The sequence below is a fragment of the Phyllostomus discolor genome, chromosome X, assembly GCF_004126475.2.
Source record: "Phyllostomus discolor isolate MPI-MPIP mPhyDis1 chromosome X, mPhyDis1.pri.v3, whole genome shotgun sequence".
Classification (NCBI taxonomy): Eukaryota; Metazoa; Chordata; class Mammalia; order Chiroptera; family Phyllostomidae; genus Phyllostomus; species Phyllostomus discolor.
The window spans coordinates 61041488-61059945 of NC_050198.1; the positions used below are offsets into that span (position 1 = coordinate 61041488).

General features: G+C 37.7%; 1 protein-coding gene across 1 annotated transcript; it reads right to left on the reverse strand.

The window, feature by feature from the left end:
* Positions 1–1797: 1797 nt before the first annotated feature.
* TNMD (tenomodulin) lies at positions 1798–17310 on the reverse strand. Its single transcript, XM_028523229.2, has 7 exons — positions 17184–17310; positions 16884–17015; positions 7826–7966; positions 7520–7621; positions 4013–4166; positions 2484–2650; positions 1798–2177 (listed from the first exon to the last, which is right to left on the reverse strand). Exons 1-7 carry the CDS (start codon positions 17229–17231, stop codon positions 1968–1970), a joined length of 954 nt encoding a protein of 317 aa, XP_028379030.1. The 5' UTR covers positions 17232–17310; the 3' UTR covers positions 1798–1967.
* Positions 17311–18458: the final 1148 nt, after the last annotated feature.

Here is an 18458-nt window from a genome sequence, read left to right on the forward strand (position 1 = left end):
AATCACTCAGGTGACTCAGCTCCTCTTGTAACCCAGGTTTGGTGCCCTGCAACTTCTGGCTTTTCCCAAAACTAAAATTACCTTTGAAAGGGAAGAGATTTCAGACTGTCAATGAGATTCAGGAAAATATGACAGGGCAGCTGATGGTGATTGGGAGAACTGTGTGAGGTCCAAGGTGCCTACTTTGGAGGGGCATCATTGTCCTATATACAATGTTTCTTGTGTCCTGTATCTTTTTCAATACATGTCTCTATTTTTCATAGTACATGGCCAGATACTTTCTGGACAAACTTCATATATTTTGGATGTCTCATTTTTCTTAGGAAATAAAAAGTATACCTTCTATTTCATTTTTATCCCCCACAAAGCATAGTACAATGTATATAGTACAGTGTAAACTGTATAAATGCATGTCAAGAATTTTAAATTATTGGCTCATCTTAAAAATCAGTGTTAAAAATAAATAATTAATTAATAAAAAATGATAGAGAACACCATAAACTTCACACAACCTCAAATTAGTTTCATATATTTTACATTTTTCTATTTCAACTCTAAGTTAATGCCTGCTATGATCATTGAAGTACTCCAAAATTCTCATATGTCTTCTAAATCATTAATAATAAGAAAATATTTTCAATGATGTTGCATAGTCAGTTATGTCTTATTGTGTTGTCATTCTGTGAAAATTGGTAATTCAACTATAGCATGTATGCTAATTATCAATTAATGATTGGCTAATCTTAACACATCCTTGTGTTATTTGGCAAAATAGGACATCCTTGACAAATCCAGTTCTATTTGCTTCCTCAATTAAATGGGGGTAAATGACTCCTGCTCCACAGGCATCTTGGTGAAGATTTTATTCTTTTAAAATGCTTTTCTGATGTAAAGTTTCAGACAGATGCTGTCCTAAACAATAAACTGAAGTTCAGAAATGAAGGGGCCACCTTCAAATGAAACTGGAAGGGGTGAGAGATTGGTCAAATAGGAATTTTGGAACTAGAACTAGCTGGGACATCAAGGTTAACACTACTCTTTAACCACTTATTTTCCTCTCCCCTTTGCTCATTTTCCCTTTCCCCAGCAAAGTAACAGGTGATCAGGAATTAGGCCTTACCCTTCTTTTTAAGAAAGTGGCATATTGCTAGTTCCTTATGGTTTTGGAGGGAGGAAAAGTCTCATTTGACTCTTCACCTCAGTAATTTCCTATAATGCCTGTTTCTTTGAATGATATTTATGAATCTACATTTTCCAGACAATTTCCTTGGAAAGTTATATAGCCAGACACTAATCTAAAGTCAGGGCAGGCTTAAAGGTTATGAAATGTTAAATTTGTCCCAAGTGAAGTTCCTATTCACAGGAGAGCCTGGGGCCTTTTTTTTTTTTTTTTTTTTTTTAGGTTAGCATTCTCCTTTGCTGTGTCTGAGCACTTGGAATATTTTAGTGTTGACCTGCTGTGACTCATTCTCTGTTTAGAGGCTTAATAGGTGCTTGAGTGGGTCCACAATATGTCTTTCATGTATTTAAACACTGGGGTTATGCATAAAAGGACACTTTTTATACATTAGTTACAGGGGCATTTTTATCATTAGCCTCTCATTTCCACTTTCTCAATAGAGCAGTGTAAAATATGGCATTTGAGAATTCTTATGCTTTGCACTTTCTTACTCCTGAAACATGATGAAATGCAAGTTTCCATTGTTGTCCTCCATGTTAAACAGATGTGCTCTATCTCAGTTGCAGAAAATATTCTTAGCAAACACTTACTCAGTGTGTTCAGCAGCAATCAGGCCATTGATGATGAGATAGAAGTTTATTAAAACATGAGAGAGGAATTACCAACAAGTAATTCTGGGGTACTGACTACCAGGAGGCAAATGCCTCATAGGCAGAGATTTATTGAATAGCATGCATTTATTATATGTTGGCTGTCTGAAGTTTAAGCAATGAGCTCAAACTTGCTACTAGACCCTCCCCAGCATACGGGCCACCCACCAATTGCAAGGCATGATAACACGACAGATAACCCGCCCTCCTTGGTAGCAGTATGGATATGGGTAGTAACCTAGTAAAGGTTCACAGACACGGCGACAGTAGCGGTTGCCTCGACGGCAGTAAATACAGCAATAACCTCTCTCATCCAGCATGGGGTCAAATTCTATTCCATTTTCAGTCTGAAAAAAAAGAAGGAGTCAGTGTTGGAAGGGAAATTTCACTAGGAAGAGGTCCAGCAAGCAGGGAAGGACTGTAAGACTATATGAATTGGGGACTGTTGAAAAATTAAGTTCCTTAGCCTAACCATGGAGCTACCTCAATAGAGATCAAGGCTGATTTTAAATGAGTCCCCTGGGGATTTCAAGTTTCTTGAATATTTTTTGTTAAAATTTATCATTCTCCTTTCAATGACTTTGATCTGAGGGATAGTGAAATGTTTGAGGGCTTTGTTTTTCCTCTAACAAGAAAACAGAAACATAACTCACATAGTCATTTATTGGCAGTTCTTCTTCACTTGCTTGTCTGGTGTGACGTGTCTTCTCCACCTTCACTTGAGGGACAACCCACTGCTCATTTTGTTCAATGCCCTTTTTTTCAGTGGTAGGAAAGTGAAGATCTTCACCATCCTCTTCAAAATCTTGTAATTCTGAAACTAAGGTAACAAATACAAAGTTGAGATATGACTGCTTTGCAAATATTTCTGAAAGAAGTGACAGGGAAGATAGCATATGGAGCTGGAGATTATCCTTGTGTCACCATGTAAGCATGCATGAATCACTTTTCCAAGCTCTTACAGCTGATATTCTAAGGAGATTTTCCAAAACAAATATGACTATTCCCATGTGAACAGACCTATTCTTTGCTCATTTGACATCAAATACTTACTGCTTTGCTTCATTAGCATACCAAATTAGAAATTGAGGATAGGGAACCTTCGTGTCTTCTACAAGGATTTCACCCATGGTAGATGAAATTTTGTTATGTTGTCTGATTTTAGTTGGTACTCTCTGTTGTTCTCCCTCTTCCCTTCTCTTTCCTGTCTTAAACTTTATATTCAGAAATAATCTTAGATTCACAGAAGAGTTGCAAAGACCAGTACAGAGTTCCATTTTCTCCTAATCTTAAATAACCATAATACAATTATCAAAACTAAGATATTTGTATTGGTACAATACTATTAGATAAACTACAGACTTTGTAAAGTGTTCATCATTATTTCCACTAATGTCTTTTAGAAAAATAATGTTGAAGCAGAAGTTCTAGCATCCAATCCAGGATACTACGGTGCATTTATTTGTCTTTTTTAAGGTGTCAGAGTACCAATAGATGCATGAATTGGTTACAGTGGCCCTTCTTAGGTAATATAGTAATCTATGCTGCCCAGAATGAGAGAGACTAAGTCCTATGTTAGTCAAGCAGAAAAAGATGTCCAAAGACCTTTGTGTTCCCTGTGGACTGACTGAAAGTTGAGAGTTGGACTCTACTCTGGACTTTTAGCCCTCAATTACTTTTATAGTGATTCCTAAAACAGCCACAAAGACATTTGTATTGCAGTGGCTGTCTTATCATCTAGGGAGAATGCCACCATTTGGCATAGAAAATCATTCTTGAGACAACAGAGCATTTTTTTTGCTCTTCCCTCCTCTGGTCTTGAATTGAACACATAGTGAGTAGTTTGAGAAATAGTCTGTTATCCCAAGGGCAATGAACATAGATATGCAAAGAAAGATTAACTTTTTGCTACCACTGGTCACATTAAGGTGGTGTTACATTTTTGGGGATATTTAAAAGCTTGTCAGCATTAATTTATCTGATTTATAGCTTGGTTGTGAAAAATGTTCACTGGCAGTCAGCATATACAGTTTCATCTAAGAAGATATAAAAGCAGATCCTTTGTTTTCATAGAAAAGTAGTCTCTAAATGCTGGAAACATTAACCTGTTACTGATTTTGGAAAAAGAAGGAGAAAAAAAAGGAGGAAGGAGAGGAGGAAGAGGAGGAGGAAAAGACCATACCTGCTATTAGAGTGGGATTGATCCAATACATGGTCACATTATCACAAATCTCCAGAATTCTGGAATTTTTAAGAAAGTCTCGGTTTTCAATAGGCTTTTCTGCTGGGACCCAAATCACTGACTGTTCAAAGAAAGTTGTGGTAATTTCTTCATTCTGAGAGGAGGAAGTAGTTTAGAGTGGGGATAGGCAGAAAAATTAATAAAATGAGTGAGGCATTATGGAATACTGAAACAATGCTATATTTTGAGTCTGAATAACAATTCAGTCCCAGGGCTGCCAGTGAAGTAGCTCTGTGCTTTGCATATAGTAGGTGCCCCTTGGGAGAGTTAACAACCAATCCTTCTTTCTAACTGGTAAGGTTGCTCACTGAAATAGGAGCCTTCTCTGCTACCATTTCACTTAAATGTGAGAAGGCTCTCCATCAATACCTGGACCACCCACTGGACCATGCATTTTTAAATGTGGGTTTCTGAAATCCTACGTGATTTGCATTTGTTTTCTCTCTTTTCAATGGATATATTAAGTGCCTGGCATTTTTGTTTGTTTGTTTGTTTTCAACTAGGGTTGCAAGTAGGATTTGATCTGAAACTGGAAAAAAACCTGCTACAGTTTAAACTGGTGAGATCAGTGAAATACCAACCAAATGTAATATTTTAGTTTTATAGGATTTTCCTATTAATGGTAGCTAGGAGGAGGGCAAAAGATGTCCTTTTTATTTTAAAGTCAAGTCTCCAGCTTGTGGCTTGATTGACCTTACCACTAAAGAACTCCTTTCATTCTAGATGCTTAGAGTTTGTCTCAGAGTGTTTTTTCTTTAGGTAGCTTTTCTTATATTGTCAAGAATGCCACCTTCTCCTTAGTTTCTAGTACTGGAAGTAGTTGTTTTGTATACTGTGGATGAAAAAGAGTCAAATACTAAATGTGACAAGCTCAAGTGAGGCTTGCATGGAGGCCTTATTAACTCAGAGACCAAAAAGAACCACATAGGTCTGAGCATAAAACTTTCTAACCAAAAGCAAGTCATGGTGCATAGACATGTCCCAGGCTGGTATCTTCCCTAACAAAGGTCAGTCTTTACTTAACTAAGGCCATCTATTATCTTTTTGCACCTATGATAACATACCTTTGGAATGTCAGGGTAATTTTCTTTTTACACACTCCTCAGGACACAATCTCCCAACAAGGCAGAGACCACAAAACCCCTCATTTTTTATTATTATGTTAATTTTTAACTGTTAACTATCCTTTACCCACCAAAGTAAAAGAAGTGTGTGCCTATACGTTTTACTTTTTAGCCAGTCCCAGAGATCCCCAATTTGCTTCCTCCTGCCTCCCTGATCTATCACCAATGGATTTCATATAACCCCTTAGGCTTCCTCCTTTGATCATAATATATAAAATAAGGTCATAAACTGCCATTCTCTGGAGCATTTTCTCAATCCATTGACATTTTGCTTCCTGGCAATTGTCAGTATGTCTCAAATAAACTCATAACATTTCTTATTGGTTTGTATGTCTCTTACGTCAACAATACCTCATTCGTACTCATTTGTCTTTTGACTCCAACATTCCCCCCCCCCCGCTCTTAATAAGGCTTTCCCCTTTCTCTTTTGTTTTTAGCTTTATGATTTTAGCTTTTTTATTTATTCTGTGAAATATGGTTTTGTATAATTTTTCCTTAGTCATTTAAAACTCTCAAGTCTTAGTTCCTTTGCCCATTATCTATAAAAATCTTGGGAGGCATTGAAATGGACTGTACAAAAGGAGGTTGGCATGCTGACTAACTTTGTTATCAAAATCAGCACTATTTTTTATACCTGCTCTGCATGTTTAACATGCAAAAACTATGGATACAGAGGTGAGGGAAACATAGAATAAGAGGGTCTTTGTCATTCAGGACCATGAATTTATCTCATAAAATATCTGTAGCCTGAATATAAAAAATAGGTTTTTCTTGAAGATAAGTAATCTTGCTGTAATGAAATGAATAGTTGTGTTCTTTAAAAGATTCAGAAAAATTAACTGAAGGATAAATTAGGGTCAAAATGAGCCATTATGGGTCTTTACCTTTATTTACTTACTTATTTCAGAAAAATAAATCCTGTTGTGTCAGTTTTGACTCTAATTGCTGGCTGGCACTATACAAAAGCTTATATTATTTTCTGTAAAAGCAGCATATCACATTGGGTTTAGGAACTTTTTATACTATTCATTCTTCTTTCATCTTACCCTTATTTCCTATAGTATTTCTAATATCCTGGAAGTTGTTCCGTTCTTCAGATGCATCTAACTTCTGCTTATTTAAAAAATATACAATTTTTGTTTACTACCATATACCTTAAGAAATCTTTTTCCTTAGATATTCTAGTACTAAGTGTCTATAATTTCTGTGGCCATGAAGAGAGCAGTAGCATGTCTATGGGAGCTGATGACAGCTCTGAGACTTGGGTAAGGGAAAGGAAAAAATACGTCCCACCCCATCTCAGTCCAAAAAATAAGAAAAAAGAAAAGAAAAGATGAATAGGTAGATGAGCACTAAGATGGAGAAAGTGGGAAGGAGAAAATTGAAGAACGAGGGAGAAAGAGAAGAAAGAGAAAGAGGTATTTACAGTATACAGAGAGACCAGTGTACCATTGCCATAATCTCACTTTAGATTTACCAGTTAAACTCTAAAACAAAACCAATCTAACCAAACACACATTTGTTTCTTCCTGGCTACAGTAGGGGTATGCTGTCAAAATATGGCCTTAGCTCATGTTCCCCTTCTTCCTCTACTAAAGCAACTTAGTGTAATTACAAACAGAATATAGAGGAAAAATTAAGAGCCTCAAGGGCTTTACAGATGGCTATATTTTAGGCAATAATCCTTCATTTCCCACTAGGCCTTCATGGGCTACATAATAATCTCACCAGTGCCCTGGCCTAGCAGTGTGTTTTCAGATAAATTGTATTACACTGTGGTTCTTACCTTCTTTGCTTTTGCCTTTCTTAGTGCTTAAATGTAGATTGTTCCATTAGCATCCCAGCAAAAAATGGAAAGGTGAATGAACTGAATGAAATCTTTGAAATAGGTAAGCGATAGTGTGACAAAAATGGCAAGGATACCGAGTGGCCTTGGAACTTTTCTTTTTAGGTCTTTATCTTGGGCAGGATTGATTTTGTTCTCCTGCTCACCCCTTTTATTAGAAATCTTTGGTTTGGGAGCAAAGGTATATAATGTTAATGGCCACACAGGTACAGTGTTGCACCTAAAGGCATGAATTTATTTTTTTGAAAGGTCTGAGTTCAATATTGCAATCTGGTACTCACTATCTGTGTGACCTTTGGAAAGTCACTTTTCAGTTCTGAGTCCCAGTTTCCTCCTCTGAAAATGGGGATAACAGTAGCACCTATCTGTAGGGTCCAAGTGAGAATCAAATGAAAGTAAAGCATTTAGTGCAATGTCTGACACATAGTTAGCACCCAATAAATGGTGGCTTTTACTGCCACTATTATTCATACATACCTCATCTATTTCCTCCTCTGGTTCAGAAAATTCAGGAATCACTTTGATCTGAGTTTTGATAAAGCATTTTTGAAGACCTACGAAGTAGATGCCAGTGTATCCCTGTAAAACAAAAAGAAAAAACCTCCTGAAAGAGCTGGGATTAATGAGTTCCATGGTCTGTCAGGGCCCTAGGCTGGCAAAATTTGAATTCAAAGGGAAAACTTTGTCTTATAAATTAAATGAAGGCTACAGGCTATTTTTAACTCAACTAAAATGTTCTAATATTTTAAGTGAGAAGCCTTTGTGGAGAAATATCCAACTTACATTTTTAAAGTCATGTACTTCCAATGTTTCATCAGTGCCATTTCCACTTCTGAATATTTCGGTTCTGGTTACAGGGTCAATTTCCATGTAAATCTTCTTCTTTTCTCCATTGCTGTAGAATGTGTGCTCCATGTCATATGTCTGGGAAAACAAGGAAACGAGTTCTAAGATACTCAATGTGTCCATTCATATGACACTTCAATTGAGTAATATCTGGGGTGCATTTTCTTGCCACAATCTGTAGCCAGGTGCCATTTCAGTAGCTTGCCACTGTGATTTTTCTGAGACTCAAGTGAGATGATTTTTGGTGCTGGAGCTGATTTGGGGATCTATTTGGAGCCCGTATTTTGTATTCAAGCCAAGTTGCTGAACTACTTACTAAGAATTCCAACAGTTTTCTTGGTAGCATTGACTAAATAGCAAATGATATTTTGCAAAACAACCTGTAAAGTACTTACCCTTGTGTTGAGCAGAGGAATCATCTCAAACCTATGCTGTTTCTTTAAACTAAGCACTTTCTAAGCACTCAATGGTGACCCCCCTCACTCCCCATGAAATTCATTAGGTTTGAGACAAAGATTTGAACACATTCACTCTTTGGCCAATTTTAAGTAATAATGTTACCCTGGTCTCAATTACTTCATTTTTCCCTTTAAACTCCAGAAAACATTTATCACCTTCCCCTAACCTTCTCTTTTATGGCCTAACCAACCCCCCTCAGTTTATTCTTGAATTCAGTTTTCTAAACCTGATTTAGTTGGTTTCAAGCTCTCCAGATTCTCCTATATGTAGAATTCAACAACTGTATCAAGTGCTTTGCAATAAGTAACTTGGAGTTTACCAAAGAGAGTGCCTTGGAAAGGTTGTTTATCAGGTCATACTTAGGTGGTTGAAATGAAACCCTGGACTTTCTCCTGCCCTCTGAAAGAGGCAATTCTCTTTCTAAGGATGAAAAAGACAAGTCTTAAAGAATGTCCAAGTTTAGCAGCAAGTCCATTAGTTATAACTGAGAACGTTTTTATAACCAAAAGCAAATAACAAGCCTAAACATGTTTGTTCCCTATCACAAACCAAGCTAGACCTGATGGTGCCATGTGGAATTCTATCTTGTTAGGAGGCTTTCAGCTATCAAGTTTCTTTGTGCTCATTTCTTGTTACCAAAACAATTTGGTAAACTAAAAGCCTGAAAAAGAAGCTATCTACAGAAACAATGTTGCTTTTTAATGATACAATTCACAGTGGCAGGTTTTTAGAGCTTCCACTAGTTGAGGTTGTTTTTTAATATCTGCCAGTGTCTGTGACTGAATATTAGTTTAACTTGTTCAAATTGTCCCCAACTCAAGTAGAAAAACAAGTTGGAAGGTTTTATAGAAACAATGGTACTTCAAACATGAAATATCTGTGTAGTTGCTGAATAGAACAAAAAACAATGTCCTTTACCTTTTAGTAACCTTACAGTGCCTTGGATATGGCCAGTACTTAAGTATTTGTTCAATAAGCTTTTCCCACCAATGGTGATTTCACATCTTCTTAAATAGAGATTTTGAGCATTGGCAAGGTTTTCTAAGAGACTGTATTTTAAAAGGGAAAGGAAAACAGTATTTAGAACCTTCCAGCAATTGCAGGGTTAACTCAGGAAGTGTGGCCTGGTTTGTAACAGGTAGCTAATTCCTTTGGGCTTGTTATTTGCTTCTAGTTATAAATATGTTTTCAGTTACAGTTCTGCAGGCAGCTTGGGAAACTTCTACTTATGGCAACAAATTGAGCTCTCAGTTGACCTGACCTATGATGCATCTACTTCAGTCCAATCTTGTCAGATCTCCCAGCAGAGGACAATGTCTATAGAAATACTATCAATTGTTGAGACAAATGTTGACACCACTAGTCATTGGGAGTGGGGTGGGGTGTTTGTTTCATCAGTAGCACCACTGATGGACTATTTCATGGAAAAATGAGGTTAGAGACCAGGAGATGTTGGAAGGCTGCCTACCCAGGCAAAAGAGAAAATACAGACTGTATTTTCAATCACTCACAGAAAACTATGGAATCATACTGGTGACATTTAGAATTTCAGTGTACTTTTGTGGAATGAGTTTTCCTGTGTTGTTGGCAATGTGCTTCACTTGGACACCTTGCTAGATGAAAACTATTGGAAACTGCCAAGCTCAGCAGATCTTGATTATTTTCAACATTCTTTCGAAGTTTTGTTAAGTTTTGATGGAGGAGAAGGGGTCCATTCTGATTGTATTTATTGACCAGCTTGTTGGCTTTTTTGTTAGCAATGGTAGGTTGCTAAATAGAGTAGGATCAGAAGGATTTCATTTATGTGTGAATTCTGGATGGCGGGTAAGGGTAGGGTGATGAGCTATATATTCACCCAGATGGAATTCCACTATCAAAGGTGTCCATTTGGAGCAGACTGTCTTTTGTCTAGGAAGAGGATGATGGTGTCTCACTTTAAACTGTATGGGGATGAGTTTGAGCAAATCCAGACATACTGTCTCGCCTGGGTCCCTGTGGAGCACATTGCCTGGGTAATGGTTATACAAGCTTCACTGGCCAATATGAAGACTGAGCTCATGCCTTTGGCCTCAGAAGTAATTTTCTCTCTACTAAGTTCATTAGATCAAGGGCTGAGGGTCTCTCTGGAGATGAAAGAATAAGTAGTTTTGTCTTTTTCAGGCATAAACTAAAGTAGAGACAAAGTGGCTGGCCTAAGAGAGGCGTGAGTGGGCTCCCAATATTTCATCTCAGAGTGCCCCCAACTCAGCTTTATTCCAGAAAGGACAGAGCAAGGACAAACACTTCTGTTGAATTGGCACATTGAAAAACTTAATCCAGGAAGGCTTCTAGCTTCCCTTTTCTGTTCTTTTCATATTGTGTTTACTTTATATTTTCTTAGTCCTTTCTCCTTTTCCAATTTCCTTCTAACCCTTTGTCTCCTGTTTAGACACCTATGAATCTTGTGGTGCTTCAAATAGCTTATGTTAAATAAAAAATCAATCTTACAAATGATTTCACACTAAGATGTTAGCTATAGGTGTTTGTCTATTAAAATAATTCAGTGAAATACTCAAAAGACTGAATTATGCTGTAGCTGGTGTGGCTCAGTGGATTGAGTGCTAGCCTGTGAACCAAAGGGTCATCAGTTCGATTCTCAGTCAGGGCACATGCCTGGGTTAAAGTCCAGGTACCCAGTAGGGGGCACACAAGAGGCAAATACACATTGATGTTTCTCTCTTTCATTTTCCCCCTCCCTTCCCCTCTATCTAAAAATAAATATGATCCTTTTTTTTAAAGACTGAATTAACAATGGTGGATGTTAAGTACAATAGCACCAGAAATAGGTGATATTTGAGGGGCCAGGACATATTCCCAGCCACACATAAGGCTGGTTTTAACTACAACGGCTAGCCCACTGGAGTGAGACAGGGGAGCCAATGGAGTGAAATATGACTCAGAAGTGAAATGAGATAGATACGTGTTTAAGCACCAGGCAGTGAGAAATGTAAGAAGTTCACATTGACAAAACATGGAGAAAAAAACTTGTTTTGCTTCCTTGCCCAGGAATTCTTTCCTTGGACTAGTGAAGTCCTCTACTCAGGCTGAAAATGAGCCCTAACATCCCCCTTTCACAGTTTGCCCAGTTTTCTTGCCTCAATTTATGACAACTTTTGAGGACAGAAAAGAAAGCTTTTTGTCAAGAGTATGACCCATGCACATGTACTAAAAGGGGGGAGTGTGGGTGGGAGGCAGTGTACAGGGTGGAAGGGAATAATGGGGAGCAAATGGGACAAATGTAATAGCATAATCAATAAACTATATTAAAACAGAAAACACCTAAATGTTATTATTTCTGCCATAAAACTTTCCATGGACTCCTGTTATACTTTGAATCAGACCTTGTGCTCATGTGGGTCTACATGGTGAGCAGCCTCCCCAATGGTTTCCCATGGATGCTGTCTGCCAATATGAATATCTTTGTGTCAATGCTAAATAATTTTGAACTAGCTTCTCCACTATAAAGCTAAAGTGATGTGAAGTCACATACTTGTTCCAATTAAAATAATATCATCCTGGTAAAAAAAAAAGAATAAATCTGCCTCAGACCTCAGTGAGATGGAGCTGTTTGGGGGTGTAGGGGGCAAATAAGTTTATCCTGTCTTGAAAGGGATTTGAGGGCATTTGGCTTAGGTTTGTGTTTTTGGAATCTGTGATTAATCTAGCTGTTTTACTCTCCATCTTCATCCTTTACTGTCTGTTTATGAGGTACACTCTCCAAAGGTGAAATACATGCTCAGAATTGCTGGCTAGCAAGTATTAAACTGGAAGAAAGAGAAGGGAATGCATTATACTATATTATTACCAACATAGCATGTGGGAATTAAAGGGCCTCTGGGTATTTCTTTACCAACACAGAGCGGACAGATTGTTTCTTATGCAAAGTTGGACTTCTGCATCTTCAATCACCAGTTTTCAGCCCTGAAAAAAATTGGCATAAGCAGCGCAGACATTCCTCTTTTTCAACAAGAAAAATACCATTTCTTTCATCCATAGACTCAAGCTGGCTGGGAAAATTTCCCCTATTCACTCTCTCCCCCCACCTACCCATTATTCTGAAACTTAGTTGAAAAATAGTTGAAGGAATCCTCAGACCAGATTCTACTCCTAGCCTTGGCTTTGCCACTTATAAGCTATGTGACTTTGGGAAAGTCACCAAATGTCTCTGAGGCTCAGTTGTCATTTTTACCTTTCACCCCTTGCCAGATACAATGTTTAATTGCTGACAAAATCAATTCTGCTCAGGTGTGGGCTGATACATTGTCAGACTGACCAGTGAACTAACACTACCTGTTGATCACTTGGGTTGCTTTCCCCTTACAGCTCCAATTCCACTTTCAGCTACTAAAGGACAGCTCCCACTGATGACCCAGGCTTTCCTTGCTGGTGCCAAATATGTTGCTTAGCATATGCTGCCTTATAAGAATGAAGGAACTGAATAAGAATGTGCCATTAGCCCTAGCTGGTGTGGCTCAGTGGATTGAGTGAGTGCTGGCCTGTGAACCAAAGGGCTATCAGTTCAATTCCCAGTCAGGGCACATGCCTGAGTTGTGGGCCAGGTCACCAGTAGAGGACATGGGAGAGGCAATCACACACTGACATTTCCCTCCCTTTCTTTCCCCTCCCTCCCTCCCTTGCTCTCTGAAAAGAAGTAAAAATAAAATCTTAAAAAAAAAGAATGTGCACCTAGTAGCCACAGTCCTGATATACATAATTGGAGAGGCCATGATTATTCTAGAGCAAAATCTGGCCCAATGAGAGTTTTGATTGAAAAGTTGGCTTTTTGTCACAATGGGTTAGGAGGAAGATACAATTCAGAGAAGTCTTCTTTTTTAAAATGATGACATGGTACAAGTTGACCTGTTGAGGAGATTCCAACTAAAACTCCAACTTTTTCCTTGAAGGTATGAATGCTTCTCCAGACCCACATTGCACCTACCAAAATACTGTGTAGGAGAGCCCAGAAAACTCAGAAAGGAAAGTCACATATCCTGTGTGTCTCAAAGAAGAGTGAAAAAAGTTGGTTTCTGTCCATATAAGTATTAGATAAGTAGGCACAACTTACTTATTTAGACCCAGACTTAGCCAGAAGGTGCTTATTCTGAGATGATGATTTTCATCCTAGAATGATATTGGGCTCACAATCCTAAGTGAGACTGTTTTCATGGTTTTCTGCAGCTGAGGTGGTGGGGATTACAGAAGGATGCCCATCTATTTCTATTACATCTCATCTTATGTTGATGGTATGTAGAAGTTGAGGGGAAGTCCCCAGGAATTTGCTGATTGTTGTGTGTGCCTTAGAAGTTATGGTTTCCAAACAGCCCTAAAGTCACAAGAAAGTTCCTAGATATGGCAAGGAGAACAACATGTAGTTAATTTATTATTCTTCTGATTCATTCTAGAAAAGATTGGAGGGAATAGGCTATAAGGTCTGTGTTATACCTAAAATCTTTCAGTTCAAGAGCTGGAGTTTTTCTAACTTTTTTTTCTGTTGTTGGATTAATTAACTGGGGAGTTGGCTTCTAATTGTTTCAAGTTGAATGTGCAATACAGGGAGCTTTAAGCAATAATGTTAGACCAGAGAATACGCTCCAAAGTTCCTGTGCAATCATTGCCTGGAAGTGAAGCGTTATTGTAATGCTCTCTCAAAATCTCTGGGTCAGAATAGTTCCCATCTTTGATTAAGAAAGCTGAAAACAAGAGATTGATGGATTGGCTTTCATTCACCTCAAGTGGCTTCTGTATGTGGCTGTAGTCTAAGGGGCTTGTTAGTCCACAGGTGAGTGCAACAGTGCACCCAGATTTATTCCTCCTTGTTTCACCTTATTTTGATCCCTTTCTCTTTGACACGTATGTGCATTCACATGCACATATGTTCATGATTGAGGTGCATAGAGAGAGGGAGGCAGTCAAGTATGGCTTTATCCCCATTTGGGATCAAGAATTTGGGTATTTTTGTTCAGCAAAGCAAGAAAGAATGCAAAGAGGGGAGGCCTTACTGGCATGGAAATGTCAACATCAGATGTGGGATGTTAAATAAACACTGTTTATAAACAGATATTGAAAAACAAAATAAAAGGAAGGTGTGGTAGAGGTTAGAGGAGCAAACACTAAGAGCCTGCAGAAAGCCCCAGGACAGCAAATAAGTCACTGCCGTCTATAAGCACAAGAGCATCAATAGTTCTTTCCACCAAGGACCCCACAGTACTCATAGATCCTTCAGGTTTGTAAAGGAAAGTCCAGAAGAGCCTGGGTTTTAATCTGCTAACTGTTAGTTCCTGCTAGGCCATGTTTTTAAGGGTAAAGGTTCTTTAATTTGTGCAAAATGACCAAATCTTTTTCCTCTGCAAATCTCCTCCCAAGACTAAATCTCCTCCCATTGACTGCTCTGTTCTTCTTAGGATTCATAAGTCATCTCCAAGGAAGGCTTATTGATAGTATTAGCCAATAATTAGACCATATATATTAAATCATAGATGGATTACTTCACAAGAGATATGATTCCTGATAAACTTCATTTAGGACCGTAACCCACCTCTTCTAAGCATGCACTAACTAAGTTTTACTTTTGGTTTGAAGTATTGTGGGATTGGTTCTTCTAATCCATCAAAAAAGAGAACTAGAGTGAGAAGCAAATATGGTATAATACTGAAGCGGAGGGGTCCATGGGCACTGTTAGTGAGTTTGGCACCTGGCAAAATAAAAGCAAGGCCCCTACTTAGCCATTTATAGTTGCCCTAAGGCAAATAGCATGTAGGTTTAGAAAAACACCTAAACTCTTTCAGAATAGCATTGCCAGTATCAATGGCTACAATAAAACACGAAAGGTGATCTGGCCCCATGTTTAGGTAGGCATGCATGGGTGGTCCAAAGGGCTAGCTCTCTACAACACTTAGTTAAGTACGTGGAGAACAAAAGGATTTATTGTCTTCTAGCTCATCTGTAATTGTCAAGAGGATTGAGATTCAATTTGTGGGGCAGCATATCACATTGTGAATTAGCTAAGTGGTAGCAGAATTGGATTGGGATGCATTTTGGCACTCTTATTCATTTGCTGTTTTCTTTCTGATCTCTATTACTTTGTGCACCTTGCTAGCCTTAATATATGTGGCTTCTCTAGAAAGACACATGAACAGTAAATAGTTCAGAAGCAGGGAAGAGTGATTATCTATCTATCTATCTATCTATCTATCATCATCATCATCATTATCTATTTAGAAAGCTATCTATAGGCATTGGGTGATGCCTGAAATCTTTTCTGGAACAAAGTTGGCTGTTTCACTATTTATTCTCCCTCCTTAAAATAAGGTAGCCTCTGAAACTAAATGAAAGTGAGTATGGCAGCAGAGATGAAAACTCCAAGGTGTGGCTTTGCCTTATTTCTCTGTTTTCTTTTGGACACTTGTTCAATTGATTTTCCATTTTCTCCCCCACTAACTTTCTGCATCAATCCATAATCTTTCCTCTTTGCTCCTATTGCTCCTTTGGCTCCTACTGGTCCATGCCAGCCCATTTTCTTCTTGCCTTTCATCCTCCCTGTCACACTTGTGCTTTTCCCTTCCTACATCTGTTATCAAATAGAAATGAGAATCTCATGACAATAAATTAATAACAATAGTAACAACAGCAACCCACGCACAGAAAGAAAAATGTGGCAAAACCAGAAAACCATCTTGACACCTTGTAGCTTGTACACTTATTAATTCTCTTTCAAATGAAAATTGTTGACATGAAGGGACTATGATTTTTTAAAAAATCACATCTAGACTTGTCCATTGCTTGTGAGCCTGGAAGTGACAATAACACTAGGGTAAACTAATACCAACTACAATGGCCAGCCAAGCTTCACCAAATGACCCTAATATCAGAAGCTTTCTGAGATACCTGTAATTTATTACTTGTTTCTACCTTCTGGCATTACTCTCTCAGTGACATAATGACAATTGTGGCTGTTTAGAAGCTGAAAAGCTCTAGTTAATTTTTCTTAAGTTGTAAATAAATGTGAACTCAGATATGAGAATTTCTCCTTCTGAAAAGGAGTTTGGTGCCTGTCCTTACAGAAGATGCAGTAATTCAGAAACATAATCCCTGAAAATTCTTTGCTGCCATTTCTGGTGGTTTCTTCTTATGTGGTGGTATAATTGCTTTTCCATAAGTTTCTGCCCAGGCAATTGAAAGAAAGATGAAAAGTATTTTCGTTTTACAGTAAAAATTTGCTCCTAGGAAGAGTCTTAACTCCTTAAAGCAAAGCATTACAAAAGAATGAGAAATTCTACATTCTGTAATTACTAGCTAAAATCCAGAAAACACATTTTTCCTTTACCAAAATAATTAGGCAAGTAAAAGAGAGCAAAGTCTTCAATTCAGTCTTTCATACCACCAGAAAATAAACACAAAAGAGACTTAATAATTTTCATTTTCAGACTAATATATATGTCATTAAATTCAATCAAATTCAAAACAGAGAAGCATTGGACTACAATGTCCATTTACTTACTTTTTTGGGTGTCTCTGGCCAGAAGTGCTTGCCCCCACAAAAGAAAACAATTAGAGTTAAGACCAGGATACCAAAAACCAATCCACAAATCTTAAGTGATTTACATATCTTCTTGGGTTTAAAAGCTTCTGCCTAAACAAAGAACAGAGAAAATAAAACAATACACAATAATCCTTAGAATAGCAAGCCGTAATTCAAAGTCACCTTTGATTGCACTTTCTAATGTTCACATTGCTATATGATAAATAACCTCCGCAGCCATACTTCTGCTCAAAATGGAATAAATATTAATCAACTTACATTTAGAATGTGACAGTCCTCACAGTTCTCTGGAGGATTCTTGGCCATAGTCTCTCAGCACACAGTACGCTTTCCCGGCTTTGAGAGAACTGAGACCACTGCTGAGGTGGAGTTGCAAGTGAGTCGGCTAACTGATGCCAGAGAAGAAGCTGAATTTATATGGCTCAAATATGTCATACCAGAGCCTGAGGGAGCCCAGGGGGCTCCTGTGCTGCAATTTGTTACATGGATATACCCACATATGTATATAAATTCTGTGCACACAATTCAATCCAGAATGGCAAAGATAGGAGGTATAATGAAAACTATTGTTCTAGGGGTTGGTTTGGAAGGGGACCAAGTCTAGGACATGTTGAAATAATTTTTCACTATGAGCTTAAAATATCAGTGGCAATATATTCTGCATACTCCAGAACTAAGCAAACAAAACAAGAAGAGTAATGATATCCTGATTTCAATTCCATTCAATTTAGTAAATATTTATTGCAGGGATATTAAATGTCAGGAACTGTGCTTGTCATTGGAGAGTCAGAAATGAATAAGATATTATTTCCTCCACTATGTTAAAGCTCTTTGAGGACTGAGATCAATATGTACTCAACTAATTATACTTAAAAACAGTCTTAAAAAGGTTAAATATAAGTTTTCCCTCTCTTTTATCCTATTTCTCAGATTATTTTCCTTTCCTAGGTTCTCTTCCATAATCTGTTCCTTAATGTTGATATTCATTGTGGTTCTATCCTTGATGATCTTATACACTTCTTAGATGATCTCAGTCACTCTTATAGTTTAAAATATCACTTATGTATCAATTATTTCCAAATCTGTGTTTAGCAGCCCATTTTATCTCTTGAATTTCAAAGTCATTTGAATATCTCTACCTGGGTGTGCCTCAGAAATCTCAAATGCAACAAACATGTCCTGTGTCAAACTTCTTTTTTTTCAATAACCCCTTCTCCCACCCTAATTTCTTTCCTATATTCCTAATCTTGGTTGGTCACTATATTAGTTTACTAAAGCTGCATAACAAAGTACCACAGACTAGGTAGTATAAACAACAGAAATTTATATTTCACAGCTTAGGAAGTCCAAGATCAAAGTGTCAACAGAGTTGGTTTCTTCTGAGGCCTCTACCCTTGCCTTGTAGATGGCCTTTTTCATTTTCACATGACATTCTCCCTCTATGCATGTCTATGTTCTAATTCTTCTTCTTATAAGGACACTAGTCATATTGGATTGTAGTCCATTAATAAGCCCTTATTTTTTTAATTACCT

Bases quoted from the DNA above. Each gene is read 5' to 3' on its own strand.
- TNMD (XM_028523229.2), bottom strand. From the start codon at position 17,231: ATGGCCAAGAATCCTCCAGAGAACTGTGAGGACTGTCACATTCTAAAT. The intron at 7,967-16,883 runs GTAAGTAAATGG...TTGTTTTCCCAG, and splicing joins GGCCAGAGACACCCAAAAAA to ACATATGACATGGAGCACAC. The intron at 4,167-7,519 runs GTATGTATGAAT...TCCTCCTCTCAG, and splicing joins CAGAGGAGGAAATAGATGAG to AATGAAGAAATTACCACAAC.